General features: G+C 42.9%; 1 protein-coding gene across 1 annotated transcript in view; it reads right to left on the reverse strand.

Moving 5' to 3' along the window:
* The window catches only part of strn3 (striatin, calmodulin binding protein 3), a 24,279-nt gene continuing 6,220 nt past the window's right edge, over positions 1-18,059 (reverse strand). Inside the window, exons 2-16 of the mRNA XM_055863635.1 lie at positions 9,851-9,954; positions 9,525-9,598; positions 9,357-9,438; positions 8,893-9,069; positions 8,459-8,594; positions 7,905-8,046; positions 6,168-6,304; positions 5,566-5,741; positions 5,412-5,459; positions 5,120-5,241; positions 4,686-4,853; positions 3,460-3,600; positions 2,378-2,485; positions 2,024-2,110; positions 1-1,814 (exon numbers count right to left, since the gene is read on the reverse strand). Of these exons, the coding sequence (XP_055719610.1) occupies positions 1,645-1,814; positions 2,024-2,110; positions 2,378-2,485; positions 3,460-3,600; positions 4,686-4,853; positions 5,120-5,241; positions 5,412-5,459; positions 5,566-5,741; positions 6,168-6,304; positions 7,905-8,046; positions 8,459-8,594; positions 8,893-9,069; positions 9,357-9,438; positions 9,525-9,598; positions 9,851-9,954 (1,872 nt within the window). The 3' untranslated portion in view covers positions 1-1,644. The remainder of the gene's footprint in view (positions 1,815-2,023; positions 2,111-2,377; positions 2,486-3,459; positions 3,601-4,685; positions 4,854-5,119; positions 5,242-5,411; positions 5,460-5,565; positions 5,742-6,167; positions 6,305-7,904; positions 8,047-8,458; positions 8,595-8,892; positions 9,070-9,356; positions 9,439-9,524; positions 9,599-9,850; positions 9,955-18,059) is intronic.

The raw sequence follows: 18,059 nt of genomic DNA on the forward strand, positions 1-18,059 counted from the left end.
CATTTAATATTTATTATAGACATTTTATATACATTACTTTTGAACTGTTGAATGTGGTACAATCTTTAAAATCTGCTGATTCATAGTTTGCAAATCAAAAACCTTACAAAACATCAAAATTCGCAAACTGATCAGAACCTTTTATTGGAAGTCTAAAAAAAAAAGTATTGATTGTATTAATCATGCATGACAGAAACAAAAAAAAGACTTGGCTACACCGTACGTTTGAAAATAACAGTTTTGCAAGATAAAGGGAAAATAGTACAACCAAACAAAACATTGAGTCGTGATTAATCTTATGTTTGCTATTCCAATCCCTTAATAAAGAGAAACAATTACACTCCATGCTTGCTTCAAAGCAGTGATTTAACAGAATAAGGCAGTCTATACCTCAGACTGACATCAGGTTTCACTTGTTTTGTATTTACAGTTTCACTTGATCTTATAGAGATCCCTGGGCCGTGTATGTAGTTGAACGGATAAGACTAACAGAAAGTGAAATAAATAGTATTAAGATGTCTAATAACCTGTGATAAATAAACTCAAATACAGTAAGGTGTACAAACATATCACATAGTGATAGGAGGCTGCAGTTTATTTAAAAAGAGCTCTCAGGAAGCCATTAAATGGGCTTCTTTTAGTCCTAGTCTTTACTGCCGTGACAAGACGGTGTCAAAGCAATGTAAGAGATAGCATCCTAGGGTTAGGAAGGGCGAGATCAGCGAGTGTTTTCTGTGACGGGGGGAAATAAGTCAGATCAGTTGTGGAGGACAGCATGAGTTGTGATGGAGGGTTCAAACCAGGAATAAATATTCCCTTTTTTTAAAAACAATTTTTTCAGTGCTGTTATGACAGACTATATTTATATAAAAAGGATTATAAAAACTATATTTTATTTTTTACACAAAAATGTCATGTAACCTACGCTAAAGTGAAGTTGATTGACTTATATTTCATATTATTTTTCTCTCGCAACATGGTTGAGTTGACGCCTGTGACTCGTTGTCAGCATGAACTGAATCCACGCCGCAGGGTCTCCCGGTCAGCCCACCAGGGGCTGTGGCCACGTCCCGTTAAATACCCTTTTCACACTAGCGAGCCAAGCTGAGCTGTACTGGCCTGGTCACAAATCCACCATAGTTACTGGAAACGTGGTGAAAAGAACAATGTGAAAAGATCATATCTAAGCCAGTTCAGTATGGTCGGGGTCAGCCCAGTTGTGTGAATCAGATTAAAAGACATGACCCAGTCCTGACCTCTCTCTGACGACCCACTGTCTGACGCATACGACAGCCACTCCGTCCATGGTCACTGAAGTATACCTACAGGACAGATATTAGCTCAGCTCAAACCTAGTCAAAAGGCTACATACACTGGCTTGTTTTAACTTAGAGTAAATTACAGTTAAATGTTTTTGTGTTTGAAAACAGATACAACTGATTGGTCGCTCCTCCACTCACCATGCCTGGCATAAGTCCCCTTGGCACCTGGTTTCTGTCAGGTGTAGAGTTCAATAGGGATGGAGGGAGGCAGCTTCAATGTAGTGTTATAAAATGCTACTCTCGTTACACAGGGCAGTGAAGCAGTCTATTCTTTCTTTGTGTCTACACGCTCAGCTCAGTCTGGCAGAGCAGAGCTTGTCTACTACACAAATACTTTGGCCAGGGCGTCGGCCCCCGCACTTGCTATGTATGCCTTAGACGGGTGGAAGGCAACGTCATAGATTGACTCGTCAGACTTCATGCGGTGGGCAGTGATCTCCTGCACACAGGTCTTACTGTCCAGGTTCCACAGACGGATTGAACAGTCGTGGCCTACAGAGGAGCAACAAGGAAAGGAATGTAGAATCAGCCGTGTTCTCTCTGGAGATCAGCACGACCAGAATGTTACATGAGTGTGTTGTCATAGGATACAAATGTTGTAGAAGAATATTGATACTAGTCTTGGAATCAGAACTGTAAGCTGGTGACCACCGAATGCTGCCTTTTAAAAAGTTCCCCACAGCTACGTTGCTTGTACTTACTTCCTGACATCAGGTAGATCCCGTTGGGATCCACAGCCAGGCTGGTGACAGCATCCAGGTGGGCCACCATCGCATGGATCACTTTACCTACACAACAGGACAGACATACACAAGTCAGTACAGCGATATGGCAGACAGACCGAGACGTAACAGTCGGTACAGAGATATGGCAGGCAGACGTAACAGTCAGTACAGAGATACTGTATGACAGACAGATGACAGAACATGTACAAAACAGTCCTAACTCTCTATATATGACTGGTCTTAGTCATTCTCCCATCTAGGCTCTGATTCACTGAGCTAGTCAGTCAGTCAGAGTAGCTAGCTGAACACTGTCCTCTCCTGTTCACGTACCTGATTTATTGTCAAAGAACTTGATGTCCCTGTCCTCATGGGCCGTGATGGTGACAGGCAGGGTGGGGTGACTCACTACCTTGTTGATGTGGTTGGCTCCAGGCAGAGCTGAAAACACACAGGTGAGAGAATGGGTCACAACACATTCACTATTAATACTATTAACACCCGAAATGAGGACAGACCATTAAAACTGTGCACAAAGTTAGTAGTCTAGGATATACGAGATATCTATATAAAGAAGAAAAAGCAACCATATCATTAGCAGGTAATATTATTCAGGAAGTCTTATTTATAATGTTACCCAGTATTTACTTGATTTTCACATAACATGTTTCTGTATACCCATAATCCCTCATAGAAAATGTAATTCAGTAAGTCATTCTATATGTACTCCCCTTTCTAACTGAGCTTATGGCCCATAGTCTCCCTGGTTGTGTTGAAAGGCTCTGGTCTAGGGTTGTTGTAGTCCTGCTGCTAAATGGTGAAAGGCTCTGGTCTAGGGTTGTTGTAGTCCTGCTGCTAAATGGTGAAAGGCTCTGGTCTAGGGTTGTTGTAGTCCTGCTGCTAAATGGTGAAAGGCTCTGGTCTAGGGTTGTTGTAGTCCTGCTGCTAAATGGTGAAAGGCTCTGGTCTAGGGTTGTTGTAGTCCTGCTGCTAAATGGTGAAAGGCTCTGGTCTAGGGTTGTTGTAGTCCTGCTAAATGATGAAAGGCTCTGGTCTAGGGTTGTTGTAGTCCTGCTGCTAAATGATGAAAGGCTCTGGTCTAGGGTTGTTGTAGTCCTGCTGCTAAATGGTGAAAGGCTCTGGTCTAGGGTTGTTGTAGTCCTGCTGCTAAATGATGAAAGGCTCTGGTCTAGGGTTGTTGTAGTCCTGCTGCTAAATGATGAAAGGCTCTGGTCTAGGGTTGTTGTAGTCCTGCTGCTAAATGATGAAAGGCTCTGGTCTAGGGTTGTTGTAGTCCTGCTGCTAAATGGTGAAAGGCTCTGGTCTAGGGTTGTTGTAGTCCTGCTGCTAAATGGTGAAAGGCTCTGGTCTAGGGTTGTTGTAGTCCTGCTAAATGATAGGTGCAATAGACTTACTGTTCTCCCCCTGACAGGCGAACACCACGGCAGCCTGAGACGTCTCCAGGTCATAGATCACAGCGTTGCCCGTGTTGAAGGACGCCACCATGTGGGCGGGGTCACAGCCATTGAAGTCCACCGCCGTGGGGATGCCGTGTTCTGCCGAGCACACACACACACGCACACACACACACACCAGTTGAAGAGCCCTTCGCACCTCCACTGTCCGACCGTGGCCACTTGACACAGGGCCGCAGTCAAGTGCCATTGTCATGTTATGTCCGTGTGAAAAACGAGCTCCCCACACTACTGGGGAATTTAAAGTGCGTAGCATTTGGATTGTATGGCTGTCATATCTATTCTTACCAAATGGATTTCTCTTAGATGAAGGGAGCAGATGAAAGACATCTGATATAAAATTCACTTGTCATTTACAATGACTTTTTACTCCAACTTTGTTCAAACGCCTCGATCACACCTACAGCGTCGTTGCGCAGAATGGTACGCAGCATCATCTGGATAGGTGCGCAACGAAAGTTCATCATTCGCCTTCTGCTACCATTTCTCTCAAGCCATCTACACACACAGTTTGACGCACACGTTCGATAAATCCAACGTACGCGTCATACAGAACGCACTGCCTCTGCAACGCTAAAGGCAAACGCAGAGTTCCATTGGAAATGAATGTACTTCTGGTGTACCAAAACGCAATGACGCTGTCAGCGTGATCAAGGCGTAAGAGAAATGGACATCAGTAAGCTATAGGGCCTTAATACTGTAATACTGTGTAATACTGTGTAATACTGTGTAATACTGTGACTTCTATGTCCTGTGTCCTAAGCCTACTTCCATGTCCTGTGTCCTAAGCCTACTTCCATGTCCTGCGTCCTAAGCCTACTTCCATGTCCTGTGTCCTAAGCCTACTTCTATGTCCTGCGTCCTAAGCCGACTTCCATGTCCTGTGTCCTAAGCATACTTCTATGTCCTGCGTCCTAAGCCTACTTCCATGTCCTGTGTTCTAAGCCTACTTCTATGTCCTGTGTCCTAAGCCTACTTCCATGTCCTGTGTCCTAAGCCTACTTCCATGTCCTGTGTCCTAAGCCTACTTCCATGTCCTGTGTCCTAAGCCTACTTCTATGTCCTGCGTCCTAAGCCTACTTCTATGTCCTGTGTCCTAAGCCTACTTCTATGTCCTGTGTCCTAAGCCTACTTCTATGTCCTGCGTCCTAAGCCTACTTCCTCACCTTTCTCTGCGTTGTAAGTGCTGATGCATGGGTTCTTCTCCTGGGGGTTCCACAGCTTGACGGTTCCGTCTGCGGAGCAGGACAGCAGGCGGTTCTTGATCCCGCTGTAGGCCAGCCCCCACACAGCGTCTGTGTGGCCCAGCCAGGTTCCAGCCAGGACGCTGGGGTCTGAGGCGTTGGAGGAGGGGACAGGGTCAGTGATACCCATACAATAAGAGAGGAAAAACAGCTATTTGATTACTCAAGGGTGCGATTGGAATAAAATGAAGGGAGAAAATAATAAAATAATAGAAGTCTACTCATCAACTCAAATAATATGATGGATCAATTCAAGTATGCCTGACTTCTGTCACGGTGGTCAATGTCTGAAGGCACAGAGGCTAGACAGATACATTGGCCACGCTAAAGAGGGGCTGAGGATGTGTCAACCTTACCGTAGGTGTCATAAGGGTCTACGTTGGAGCTGGGGATGTTCCAGCACTGTATTGTGTGGTCAATCCCTCCACTGTAACACTGCTCTCCACTGGAACTCATAGCCAGGGACAGCACAGGCCCACTGAGGAGAGGAAAGGCGTCTCAGACAGGTGACATGTAATAGTGCCTACTAACAATCCTTATACAGTGAGAGAAAGCCATATGCAAAACAGTTTTACCGATTGATTGAAAATAGTTTATCGTATTATTCAAAAGAATTACCACAGTTCCTTCTGGTTATTAGATACTTACACATGGGCTCTGAATGTGTAAATGGGCTCCACATCGAAATAGGCACTTCTAAAGAAGAAACAGAGGTCTTTAAAAAGGTTTCTCGGACCAATTTTTATTTAATGAGACATTCCATAATGACAAGATAATCCAACAGTGCAAACAGTGTGTGTACTTTTTGGCAGGTACGGTCTTCTGCAGGTTCCACAGTTTGAGTGTGTGGTCCTCAGACACGGTGACCAGGACAGGCTCTACAGGATGGAAGGCTAGAGCCCTGACCCCGTCAAAGTGGCTGCGCAGGGTGTACTTGGGATTCCACGTCTTCCTGAATGTGTCCTTATTGGCTGGCAGCTAAAAATAGACACAGGACAGGGGAGGAAAAGAGAACAGCAACTTTAAACAACTGTGGAGTGAAAAATAGAGACAGGTTGGTGGTGAGTTAGCTAGGGGGGCTAACAGCACTGGAGGATGTAACGCACTAGGAATACTTGAGCACGGCAAGCCACTCCACTTCCTAATGAAGCCCCTAATGAACATATGTCATTCTGACTAACTTTCAAAGCTAGAGAACCTTCCGCTTTCTCAACGCTTTGTGTGTGTGAGGTGGTTGAGGCGGAGGAGAGAGGATCAGGAGGGTTCAGGAGGAGAGAGAGAGGCAGGGAGGGTACAGGAGTAGAGAGGGGCACAGGAGGAGAGATGGGTTCAGGAGGAGAGAAAGGTTCAGTGAGGGGTTGGTGCTGTTCAGGGGGTCATGGTTCAGGGCTGACAGTTGCTTACATCATAGCTGTAGTCAGCCTCATCGTTGGAGACGGTGAGGTCAGCCAGGTCTCCCAGGCCCAGGAAACTCTCCAACACGTCATCAGAGCCAATGATAAAGGACTTGCCCCCGCCCGAGGGAAAAGGTAAGGGCTCGGCTAAGAATAAGACGGAGAAGAGGAGGTTTAGTAAACGACATACAGGCCACACCTAGACAAAGAGCTCAGGTTGGACGTGCTTAGTAAACAAAGAGCTCAGCCTCTCAGTGGGGTGCTAAAACATTCCCCCGCATGGCAAGACTGCAGAGCACACACTAAGCGGATTGACTTAGTGACATGGCTAGAGAGGTTTTTATGTCTAACATAGTAGAAAGTATTTCACTGGGTAGAAGTCAAAACCTTGAGTGAATAACAATGAGACATGCGATGAAACAATTTCCTAAACAGACAAAAGAGGAGAAGCAACAACACAGGTTAGGCCCCTTGCAAAAAAAAGACATGAAAAATAAGACCAGCACTGTACAGAATGGGATTCATTTCATTTCTAGTGGGTCTGACTGGTGCTCTGTATGCAACCCTTTCTCTCGGCCACTGTGGAGGGTTGTGCTGAGGGTAGTGTGACTGAACCGACAGGCTGGGATTTTGAGCAGGGCACGCAGCAGCAGTTAGGTGTGTGGCAGGGCCAGGGGAGGGCTCAGAATATCCTGTGCACAAGTGAGGAGGAATGCTGACGCAGCATTGGCGTGACTGAGATAGCACAGGGTAGGCCATCAGATCAGAATACACGCTCCACTACTCAATAGTTCAGTTATATCTACCACTGGCCCACAGCTAGGTAGAGGAATACATGTCTACCACTGGCCCACAGATAGGTAGAGGAATACATGTCTACCACTGGCCCACAGATAGGTAGAGGAATACATGTCTACCACTGGCCCACAGATAGGTAGAGGAATACATGTCTACCACTGGCCCACAGCTAGGTAGAGGAATACATGTCTACCACTGGCCCACAGCTAGGTAGAGGAATACATGTCTACCACTGGCCCACAGCTAGGTAGAGGAATACATGTCTACCACTGGCCCACAGCTAGGTAGAGGAATACATGTCTACCACTGGCCCACAGCTAGGTAGAGGAATACATGTCTACCACTGGCCCACAGCTAGGTAGAGGAATACATGTCTACCACTGGCCCACAGCTAGGTAGAGGAATACATGTCTACCACTGGCCCACAGCTGGGTAGAGGAATACATGTCTACCACTGGCCCACAGATGGGTAGAGGAATACATGTCTACCACTGGCCCACAGATGGGTAGAGGAATACATGTCTACCACTGGCCCACAGATGGGTAGAGGAATACATGTCTACCACTGGCCCACAGATAGGTAGAGGAATACATGTCTACCACTGGCCCACAGATAGGTAGAGGAATACATGTCTACCACTGGCCCACAGATAGGTAGAGGAATACATGTCTACCACTGGCCCACAGATAGGTAGAGGAATACATGTCTACCACTGGCCCACAGATGGGTAGAGGAATACATGTCTACCACTGGCCCACAGATGGGTAGAGGAATACATATCTAACACACACACTAGCGCTGTCCAAGCCACAGTTCCTCTACCCAACACCCATGCAGGCTAACACTACATTTTCATTGATACAAATAGCTGCATTTATGCCAAATATACATGGGGACAAAATGGGGTATAGGCTGGTTCTCAGCAGGAGGTATGTTATACTCTCTTACCCCATTCGGTCCCGTCCCCTGAACTCCTGGCCTCCCCTGCTCCCTCTCCATCCTCGGCATTCACCAGAAAGTCAAACTCTTTCAGAGCCTCCTCCGTGTCGGGATCGTCTGGAAGGTCAGAGGCCAGGCCCTCATTCCCAACCTGGACAGATGACAAACACAGTCAGCCACCAGGTCTGGCACACTGGGATCATCAAATACAGTACACAGTTAATACGATACTTGTATATAATAACACTTGTATATAATAACAATACTTGTCAAATAAAAGGAGACCGGGTGGTTGGTATTTTCCTTCCACATGCTCATGTACCGAATTTAAAATTGTGGTGAACCCTTTTACACAGCAGGCATTTAAAGGTTCTCTTTTGATGACTATCAACATTCATCATCAGATCTGAGGATACAAGTCAAGAGCCAAGTATTGCTCTTAGTAAGCCATTATTACAACCATGTACACAGTGCTGACACTGGCAGTACATTTACAACAACATTAGTAAGGGGCTTTTCACACACGGTCAGATGTAAATCGGCTGAAGCAAAGAGGTCTTCACCTTTATCTTATGTTTTTTTATTGTGTGTTTGCCGCTGTCTATATCCTCCATCAGGTCTCCCTCCTCATCGTCATCTTCATCACTGTCGTCTGCGTTTTCTAAGAAGTTAAATGTTTCCAGAACGTCTCCTGGATTCCTAGAAAAACAGTTTGAAAAAAACTATTTAGAGCAATGCGGGCGGCACTGCAAATGATTTCATTAGTAAATTAAATGAAACAGAATGGATGATGTGGCTAATGCTATTCAGAGCATACTGTTCTGAGTACACAGAGGCACAATATGCAGAATCCATCAGAAATCTGCTATTTAGGAAGGTGCCAGGAAAAGTGGAGAGCGTGATTTCAGTTTGGTCAGGAAAAGTGAACATTGTGTCAGTTGGATCTTCACTGAAGTGATTGGCAGTGTGCAGGATCAGATGAGGCCTAACAACCTACCTTTTCATATCTTGTCCCTTTGGTTTGGCTGGAGACTCCCTTCCGTTGAGGATCAGCTCCAGGTTTTTGTTTTCCACAGAGCCGTTCTGCTCCGAGACGGATAGGCCCAGTAACGAACGCACTCTCTGAGACCGTACATCTAGTATTGTGTCCGTGTAACCTACTTCCTGAAGATATCTGTTGGGACAGAAACAGAATTACACATCCAAATTACTTAGCTAGCTAAATAAACCTGGGCCGGTGTACCTAAAGCTTCCCAGAGCAGGAATGCTGATCAAGGATCAGTTTGACATTTTAGAGCATAAGGAATAAGATTACATGGACTAGGGGGACCTGATCCTTGATCAGCATGATGAGACGCTCTATGAATACAGACCCTGATGGGAATTCATCTTGTTCTATAAACGTGTTAGAATGCTAGCTGGATGCGAGGCCCTATAGGTATGCTGTGTCGGAGTACTCACTGTCTGAGGAGCTGTCTGCCCTGTTTCCACGTCAGCTGACTGTTCTGGGGTACAGCAGGGACCTCTGTGTCTTTGGTATCTTCTGCAAACAACACGGAAGAAACCACTGTATGTCAACATATTCTATTAATTTCATTTTATAGCAGTTGAGAGAGGAGAGGTCCGTACCTGGTTCAAAGTTAGGCATCTTAACTTCACCTTGATTTAATTCTGTTCCATATTTTAATTTATGGTATTTTGCTCTGGTAGAGAGAAGACAAATGAAAGAGTTCAGTAAATGTGATGAGATAATAAATTCTACATTGCAGTCAGTGGAGGCTGCTGAGGGGAGGACGGCTCATAGTAATAGCTGGAACGGAGTCGTCCTCCCCTCAGCAGCCTCCACTGATTGCAGTTACACACAAAATGTGCATACAATGGCCAAAGAGACAGATTGAACTTGGCCTCATATCAAAGTTATTGCCTCAAGTTAAAGAGAGAAGCTATACACTCACCGTTCTTGCTTTAATGCATATTCTAACATCTTTATTCTTCTAACTAGATCATTCTTTACATTTTCTTGACCTTTCCTTTCTCCTTGTAGGAATGCTATTCGAGCCTGGGGGGAAAAAACAAGGAGAAAACATTTATAAGTTAACGGTTCTGCCGTTAAAGCCAATAATTTACGCACAACTTTAAAAGCTCTACAAAATGTTAAGGTCATCTTTTGTGGCGTATCAAACACCAATCTTTCCGTGGGCCTCCAGAGTGGCGCACACTGCAGACCCAGGTTCGATCCTGGGCTGTCGCAGCCGGCCGCGACCTGGTGACCCACGAGGCGGCGCACAATTGGCCCAGCGTCATCCAGGTTAGTAGAGGGTTTGGCCGGCCGGGATGTCCTTTTCCCATGGCGCTCTAGCGACTCCTGTGAAGGGCCGGGCGCATGCACGCTGACACGGTCACCAGTAGTCTGGTGTTTCCTCCAACACATTGGTGTCGGCTGGCTTCCGTGCGAGCAGTGTTTCAAGAAGCAGTGCGGCTTGGCAGGGTCGTGTTTCGGAGGACAAATGGCTCTCGACCTTCGCCTCTCCTGAGTCTGTAGGGGAGTTGAAGCGATGGGACAAGACTAACTACCAATTGGATATTCCGAAATTGGGGAGAAAAAAAGAGGTAAAACATTTTTTTATTTTTTATTATATATATATATTTTATAAATAAACAATCTTTCTCATTGAAGTAATAGGCATGTCATGTCTACTGAATTATTAAAACAGATGAATAACAGTGGCAGCAATGACTATTACATCACCTACTACTGCCACAGCACTCTTCTTCTTGTCTTCATATTCCATTCATTAATGACTCCATCAAAGCCTTGTATCAAATTAAATGTTAATTATGTACACAAACAAACCCCATGTAGGGGCCTACTGTACCAGCTATTGACTCCACACATACAGTGCCTTCAGAAAGTATTCACACCCCTTGACTTTTTCCACAATTTGCTATGTTACAGCCTGAATTTAAAATGGATTACATTCTGATTTCTTTGTCACTGACCTACACACAATACCCCATAATGTCAAAGTGTAATTAAGTTTTTCAATTTTTTATTTTATTTTTTACAAATGAATTAAAAATGAAAATCTGAAATGTCTTGAGTCAATAATTATTCAAATCCTTTATGGCAAGCCTAAATAAGTTCTGCAGTAAAAATGTGCTTAACAAGTCACATAAGTTGCATGGACTCACTCTGTGCGCAATAATAGTGTTTAACATAATGACTCTCTCACCTCTACCCCACACATACAATTATCTGTAAGGTCCCTCAGTCGAGCAGTGAATTTCAAACAGATTCAACCACATTGGATGGATCCCTGAGGATGGATCAACATTGTAGTTACTCCACAATACTAACCTAATTGACAGAGTGAAAAGGAGGAAGCCTGTACAGAATTTAAAAAATATTCCAAAACATGCATCCTGTTTGCAAAAGGCACTAAAGTAAAACTGAAAAAATAAATTTGGTTAAGCAATTAACACTTTGTATTCATGACAAAAAGTTGTGTTTGGGGCAAATCCAATACAACACATTATGGAGTACCACTCTCCATATTTTCAAGCATAGTGATGGCTTCATCATGTTATGGGTATGCTTGTAATCATTAAGGACTAGGGAGTTTTTCAGGATAAAAAAAGAAATGGAATGGACCTAAGCACAGATAAAATCCTACAGCAAACCTGGTTCAGTCTGCTTTCCACCAGACACTGGGAGATTAATTCACCTTTCAGCAGGACAATAACCTAAAACACAAGGCCAAATCTACACGAGTTGCTTACCAAGACGACAGTGAATGTTCCTGAGTGGCTGAGCTACAGTTGACTTAAATCTGTTTGAACATCTATGGCAAGACTTGAAAATGGTTGCCTAGCAATGATCAACAACCAATTTGACAGATTGAAGAATTCTGAAAAAGAAAAATGAAAATTTTGAACAATCCAGGTGTGCAAAGCTCTTAGAGACTTACCCAGAAAGACTCACAGCTGTAATCACTACCAAAGGTCATTCTAAAATGTATTGACTCAGGAGGTTGAATTCTTATGTAATCAAGATATATTAGTGTTTAATTTTTCATAATTTCTTTAAAGAAAAATTATAAATTTTCTTCCACTTTGACACCAGTATTTTGTGTAAATAGTTGACAAAATGAAAATGAAATCAATTTAATCCCAACTTGTAACACAACAAAATGTGGAAAAAGTCAAGGGGTGTGAATACCTTCTGAAGGCACTGTATTTGAAAGAGACACTGGATGTATTAAAAAAAAAAAAAAGGCCTAAACAAACATACAAAAAGGTATAGGCACAGATGAATTGGGGAAACCTTGGTATAGGCCTGGTGAGTCAAAGTAGGAGTGCAATTAGCAGTGTCTGTCGCTCCTGGGATCAACAGAGCAGCAGGCCCAGGTTGTAACTTGGGCCTCTAGTAGGATCACCCCTGTAAGGGTGTTCAATTCATACAGCACTATTTAGCTGGCCCTCTTCTCCTGCTCAACTCTGTGCTGCTCGTGAGCACTGAGCAGCTGTGACACCCAATGCCGTTTAAAGGGTAGCAGGCAGGGGGTATTTTTAGTCAGCTGCCCTAAACCCCCTCTCGACTGCTGGGGTGTCATGGTGCCCATAGCAACCCAGTTGTTCGGCAGGTAAACTGGAGGCCAACATTCATGCCGTAGTCATGGAGACGGAGAAAGTGCCAGACGGGTAAAGTGCCACCGGCTAGCAGCTAGATCATACCGGCTATGAAAACACTACGGTTGATCTGAACCACTGAGTCGCCTGGTCCAGTCACTCCCTCACAATAATAAAATAAGACAAAATTGAGTACACATTCAAGGAGTAGGAGACCCAGCTCTCTACATGAAGAACTGGGGTCAATTTTCAACATAGGATTCACTTCAGTCAACGGAGATCAGATCTCTTAAATAGAACAATTACTGTATAAGAACTAATATTTTGTATATTTTCTAAAGTTTTCCACCTCGGTGTACAAGTCAAAGTGCTAAATGAAGGTCTTGCTGGGACCATAAGCATGGGAGGTCTCAGGTCTGGCCAGTTGAAGTTGGCTAAAGGGAGGAGGAGGTTCAGCTGAACAAACAGCTGTTTACATTTGTCTTTTTCTGTGGACAAACTGGATCTAGTTCAACAGCCAGGGGACGTAGCAGTCTGTTACACAAGCATGCTACTAGCTACTACCTCAGCAGATACAGCTGGCTACAACATTCAACTAAACATTTTGGGTTTGGTCATTAACATGTGCAGCGGCCATGACTGAATACAAAAGAGGGTGGTTTCATGTGGGTGTGTGTTCGCACATGGCAAGCGTTTGTACATCCACTCTGCCAAAACGATACACAGTTAGTTAGTCAGTCACTCACCCTAGATAACTTCAAAAAGCCTAACCAGGAGTGTATTCATTACAGCGATTCTGCAACAGAAACCGTTTACTCCAAACAGAAAATGTTTTGCAACAAAAACAAGTTTCTATTGGACAAAATCAAGTAGGTCCCTCCCCCTTTCATTCCATTTTCTTTTTTTTGTGCTTCTGTTTGGTTCTTAAAAAAGGTAAAAGGTTACCGTTGCAAGACGTAATGAATACACCTCTGGTCTTGAAGTCACCTAGTCTAGCTAGTGCTAGCTAACTTCTTTCACCAATTAGCTTCAGCCAGCTGGTGTAAGACAGTGGCAAATTTGGTTTGACATTGTCTAGTCTTTCTCTGGGGCTAGTTTGAGACAGTCAATAAATTACACAATGTAAATGGACAATATTTTCATGTTGCACATATTTTAGTTGTCTCATTAAATGGTTTCAATATTTGCATATGAATTTCTAAAATGTATAGTTGGTTTGAGGATAACTCATAGAAATTTGGAGCTATTGACCACCAAAATATTGTTCCGTGTACATTGTGTAATTTACTGACGGTCCCCTAACAAGCAACATAGGGATATCAAATGTCAAACCAACTGTACACTTTGTAGTACATTGACACTAGAATACAGTGCATTTGGAAAGTATTCAAACCCTTTGACTTTGTCCACGTTTTATTATGTTACAGCCTTATTCTAAAATGAATTAAATATATATTGTTACCTCAATCTATACACAATACTCCATAATGACAAAGTGAAAACCGGTTTAGAAATGTTTGCACATTGATTACAAATAAAAAAACAAATACCATATTTACATAAGTATTCAGACCCTTTGCTATGAGACTTGAAATTGAGCGCAGATGCATCCTGTTTCCAGTGAACCTCCTTGAGATGTTTCTACAACTTGGAGTCCACCTGGGGTAAATTCAATTGATTGGACATAATTTGGAAAGGCACACCTGTCTATATAAGGTCCCACAGTTGACAGTGCATGTCAAAGCAAAAAAGACACCTAAAGACTCCCAGACCATGACAAACAAGATTCTCTGGTCTGACGAAACCTAGATTGAACTCTTTGGCCTGAATGCCAAATGTCACATCTGGAGGAAACCTGGCACCATCCCTACAGTTAAGCGTGGTGGTGGCAGCATCATGCTGCGGGGATGTTTTTCAGCAGGAGGGACTGGGAGACTAGTCAGGATCAAGGGAAAGATAAACAGAGCAAAGTACAGAGAGATACTTGATGAAAACTTGCTCCAGAGCACTCAGGACCTCAGACTGGGGCGAAGGTTCACCTTCCAATGGGACAATGACCCTAAGCACACAGCCAAGACAAGCCAGAAGTGGCTTCGGGACAAGTCGAACATCTCTGGAGACCTGAAAATAGCTCTGCAGTGAAGCTCCCCATCCAACCTGACAGAGCTTGAGAGGATCTGCAGAGAAGAATGTGAGAAACTCCCCAAGTACGTGTGCCAAGCTTGTAGCGTTGTACCCAAGAAGACTCGAGGCTGTAATTGCTGCCAAAAGGTGCTTCAACAAAGTACCGAGTAAAAGGTCAGAATTTTTATGTAAATGTGATCAGTTTATTTTATTTATACATTTGCAAAAAATTCTAAAAACCTGTTTTTGCTTGGTCATTATGGGGTAGTGTGTGTAGATTGAGGGGGGGACAATTGAATCCATTTTAGAATAAGGCTGCAACGTAACAAAATGTGGAACAAGTCAAGGGGTCTGAAAACCTTCCGAACGCACTGTAAGTGTTTGACTCAGATACCACATAAGCCGTTTCCAAAATGAGAAGTTGCTTTTTAAGCGCAGTCGCTCTTTAATGCAGGGAATACTACATTACTACTAATTGAGCTATTTGTTAACTTCACTTCAATATCTCTTATAGGAGAGCAGGCAGAGTGGCAAGCCTGACGAATATAGGCTAGTGATGGGGGGGGTCGTTCATTACTTAACACAATATTATTTAGATACTTTGACTCCAAGTATCGCAAACAAATATATACAGTCCGTCAAAAGCTTGGACATACCTACTCATTTCAGGGTTTTTCTTTAGTTTTACTATTTTCTACATTGTAGAATAATAGTGAGGACATCAACACTATGAAATAACACATATGGAATCATGTAGTAACCAAAAAAAAGTGTCAAACAAATCAAAATATAGCCACGCTTTGCCTTGATGACAGCTTTGCACACTCTTGGCATTCTCTCAACCAGCTTCCAGGCTGCATCACATCTGGTCGTGATTGGGAATCCCATAGGGCGGCGCACAATTGGCCCAGCGTCGTCCGGGTTTGGTCGGGGTAGGTCGTCATTGTAAATAAGTATTTGGTCTTAACTTAGTTGCATAGTTAAATAAAGGTTAAATCAATTAGAATTCATGAGGTAGTTACCTGGAATGCATTTCAATTAACAGGTGTGCCGTGTTAAAAGATCATTTGTGGAATTTCTTTCCTTCTTAATGCATTTGAGCCAATCATTTGTGTTGTGACAAGTTAGGGGTGGTATACAGAAGATACCAAATAGGGCTAACAGACCAAGTCCATATCATGGCAAGAACAGCTCAAATAAGCAAAGATAAACAACAGTCCATTACTTTAAAACATGAAGGTCAGTCAATCTGGAAAATTTCAAGAACTTTGAAGGTTTCTTCAAGTGCAGTCGCAAAACCCATCAAGCGCTATGATGAAACTGGCTCTCATGAGGACCGCCACAGGAAAGGAAGACCCAGGGTTACCTCTACTGAAGAGGATACGTTCACTAGGAGTTACCAGCCTCAGAAATTGCAGCCCAAATAAATGCTTCAGAGTTCAAGTAACAGACACATCTCAACATCAACTGTTCAGAGGAGACTATGTAAATCAGGCCTTCATGGTCTAATTGCTGCAAAGAAACCACTACTAAAGGACACCAATAATAAGAAGAGACTTGCTTGGGCCAAGAAACATGAGCAATGGACATTAGACCGGTGGAGTCCAAATTTGAGATTTTTGGCCGCCGTGTCTTTGTGAGACGCAGAGTAGGTGAACTGATGGATCTCAGCATGTGTGGTTTCCACCGTGAAGCATGGAGGAGGTGGTGTAAAAACAGTAAATATTAATAAAAACCCTTGAATGAGTAGGTGTCCAAACTTTATACTGGTACTGTATGCTTTTGTTAGGTAGCGTTAATTAGCACTAGTTGGCTGTACCTGCGCCACAACTGTGGTATTTTTCGTCCTATAGCTTGTTCTCCATCTTCTTTTTAACTAGCGAGTCAACATGTTTTCAGCACTTTTATTTTCTTGACTGATCAAAACTCGTTTTCTCATGCGCCATCATCTCTCTGCAGCAGACATACAGTGCTTACAGAAAGTCTACACACTCTGTGGATGTCTTCACATTTTATTGTGTTACAAAGTGGGATTAAAACAGATTTAATTGTCATTTTCTGGCAACGATCTACACAAAATACTCTATTGTCAAAGTGGAATAATTTAAGTTTTTCTAGAAGATGAATGAAAAATAAAACAGTAATATATCTTGATTAGATCAGTTTTCACCCCCCTGAGTCAATACATGTTAGAATCACCAACTACAGCTGTAAGTCTTGTTGGGTAAGTATCAATATTTTCCCATTATTCTTTTTAAAAATTCTTCAAGCTCTTTAAGTTGTTGGGGATCATGGCTAGACAGCGACTTTCAAGTCTTGCCATAGATTTAAGTCAATTTGTGTCAAAACTGTTACTTGGTCACTCAGGAACATTCACCGTCTTCTTGGTAAGCAACTCCAGTTTAGATTGACCTTGTGTTTAAAGTTATTGTTCTGCTGAAAGGTGAATTCATCTCCCAGTATCTGGTGTAAAGCAGACTGAACCAGGTATATTTTTAATTCTTCTTTTCACTTCTTTTAGGTCATTATTGTGGAGTCACTACAATGTTGTTGATCCATCCTCAGTTTTCCCCCCCATCACAGCCACTGAACTCTGTAGTCGTTTTCAAATCACCAATGGCCTCATGGTGACATCCCTTTGCAGTTTTCTTCCCATCCTGCAGCTCAGTTCAGAAGGACAACTGCATTTTTTATGTGTCTGTGTGGTTGTTTAATAAATCATCCACAGCATAATTATTAAATTGACTGTGCTTCAAGATATAGTCAATGTCTGATTTGTTATTTTTACCCATCTACCAATCACTGCCCTTCTTCATGAGGCTTTTATAAAAGCTCCCTGGTCTTTGCAGTTGAATCTGTGCATGAAATTCAATACTTGATGTATGTATGGGGGACAGAGGAAGGGGAAAGACATTTAACCCAACCCCTCAATCAGGTAGTCATACAAAAATCGTGTCAGCTATTATTTCACACAAAGTGAGTTCATATAACTTATATGATTTGTTAAGCCAAATTCTTGCTTCCCAAAACAAAGGGGATGAATACTTATGCAAAAAATATATATTTTAGTAATTTAATTTGTATTAATTTGTAGAATTACCTTTTCACTTTGATGGAGTATTTTGGGGAGATCATTGACAAAAATAATGAATTAAAATATATTTCAATCCCACTTTGCCTTGCAACAAAATGTGAAAAAAGTTCAAGGGGGTGTAGTGCTTCTATAGTGAGCATTATGTTTAGAACATCCAATCACAATATCGAATCGCAATACATATCGTATCGTCACCTAAGTACCGTGATAATATCGTGAGGTCTCTGGAAATTCCCAGCCCATCCAAATACAGTAAGTACACTATCAGAGATCAAATTGCCACAACGATCCTAATTCCTGTTAAAGCACTTCTGCTA

The sequence above is a fragment of the Salvelinus fontinalis genome, chromosome 15 (assembly GCF_029448725.1).
Source record: "Salvelinus fontinalis isolate EN_2023a chromosome 15, ASM2944872v1, whole genome shotgun sequence".
Classification (NCBI taxonomy): domain Eukaryota; kingdom Metazoa; phylum Chordata; class Actinopteri; order Salmoniformes; family Salmonidae; genus Salvelinus; species Salvelinus fontinalis.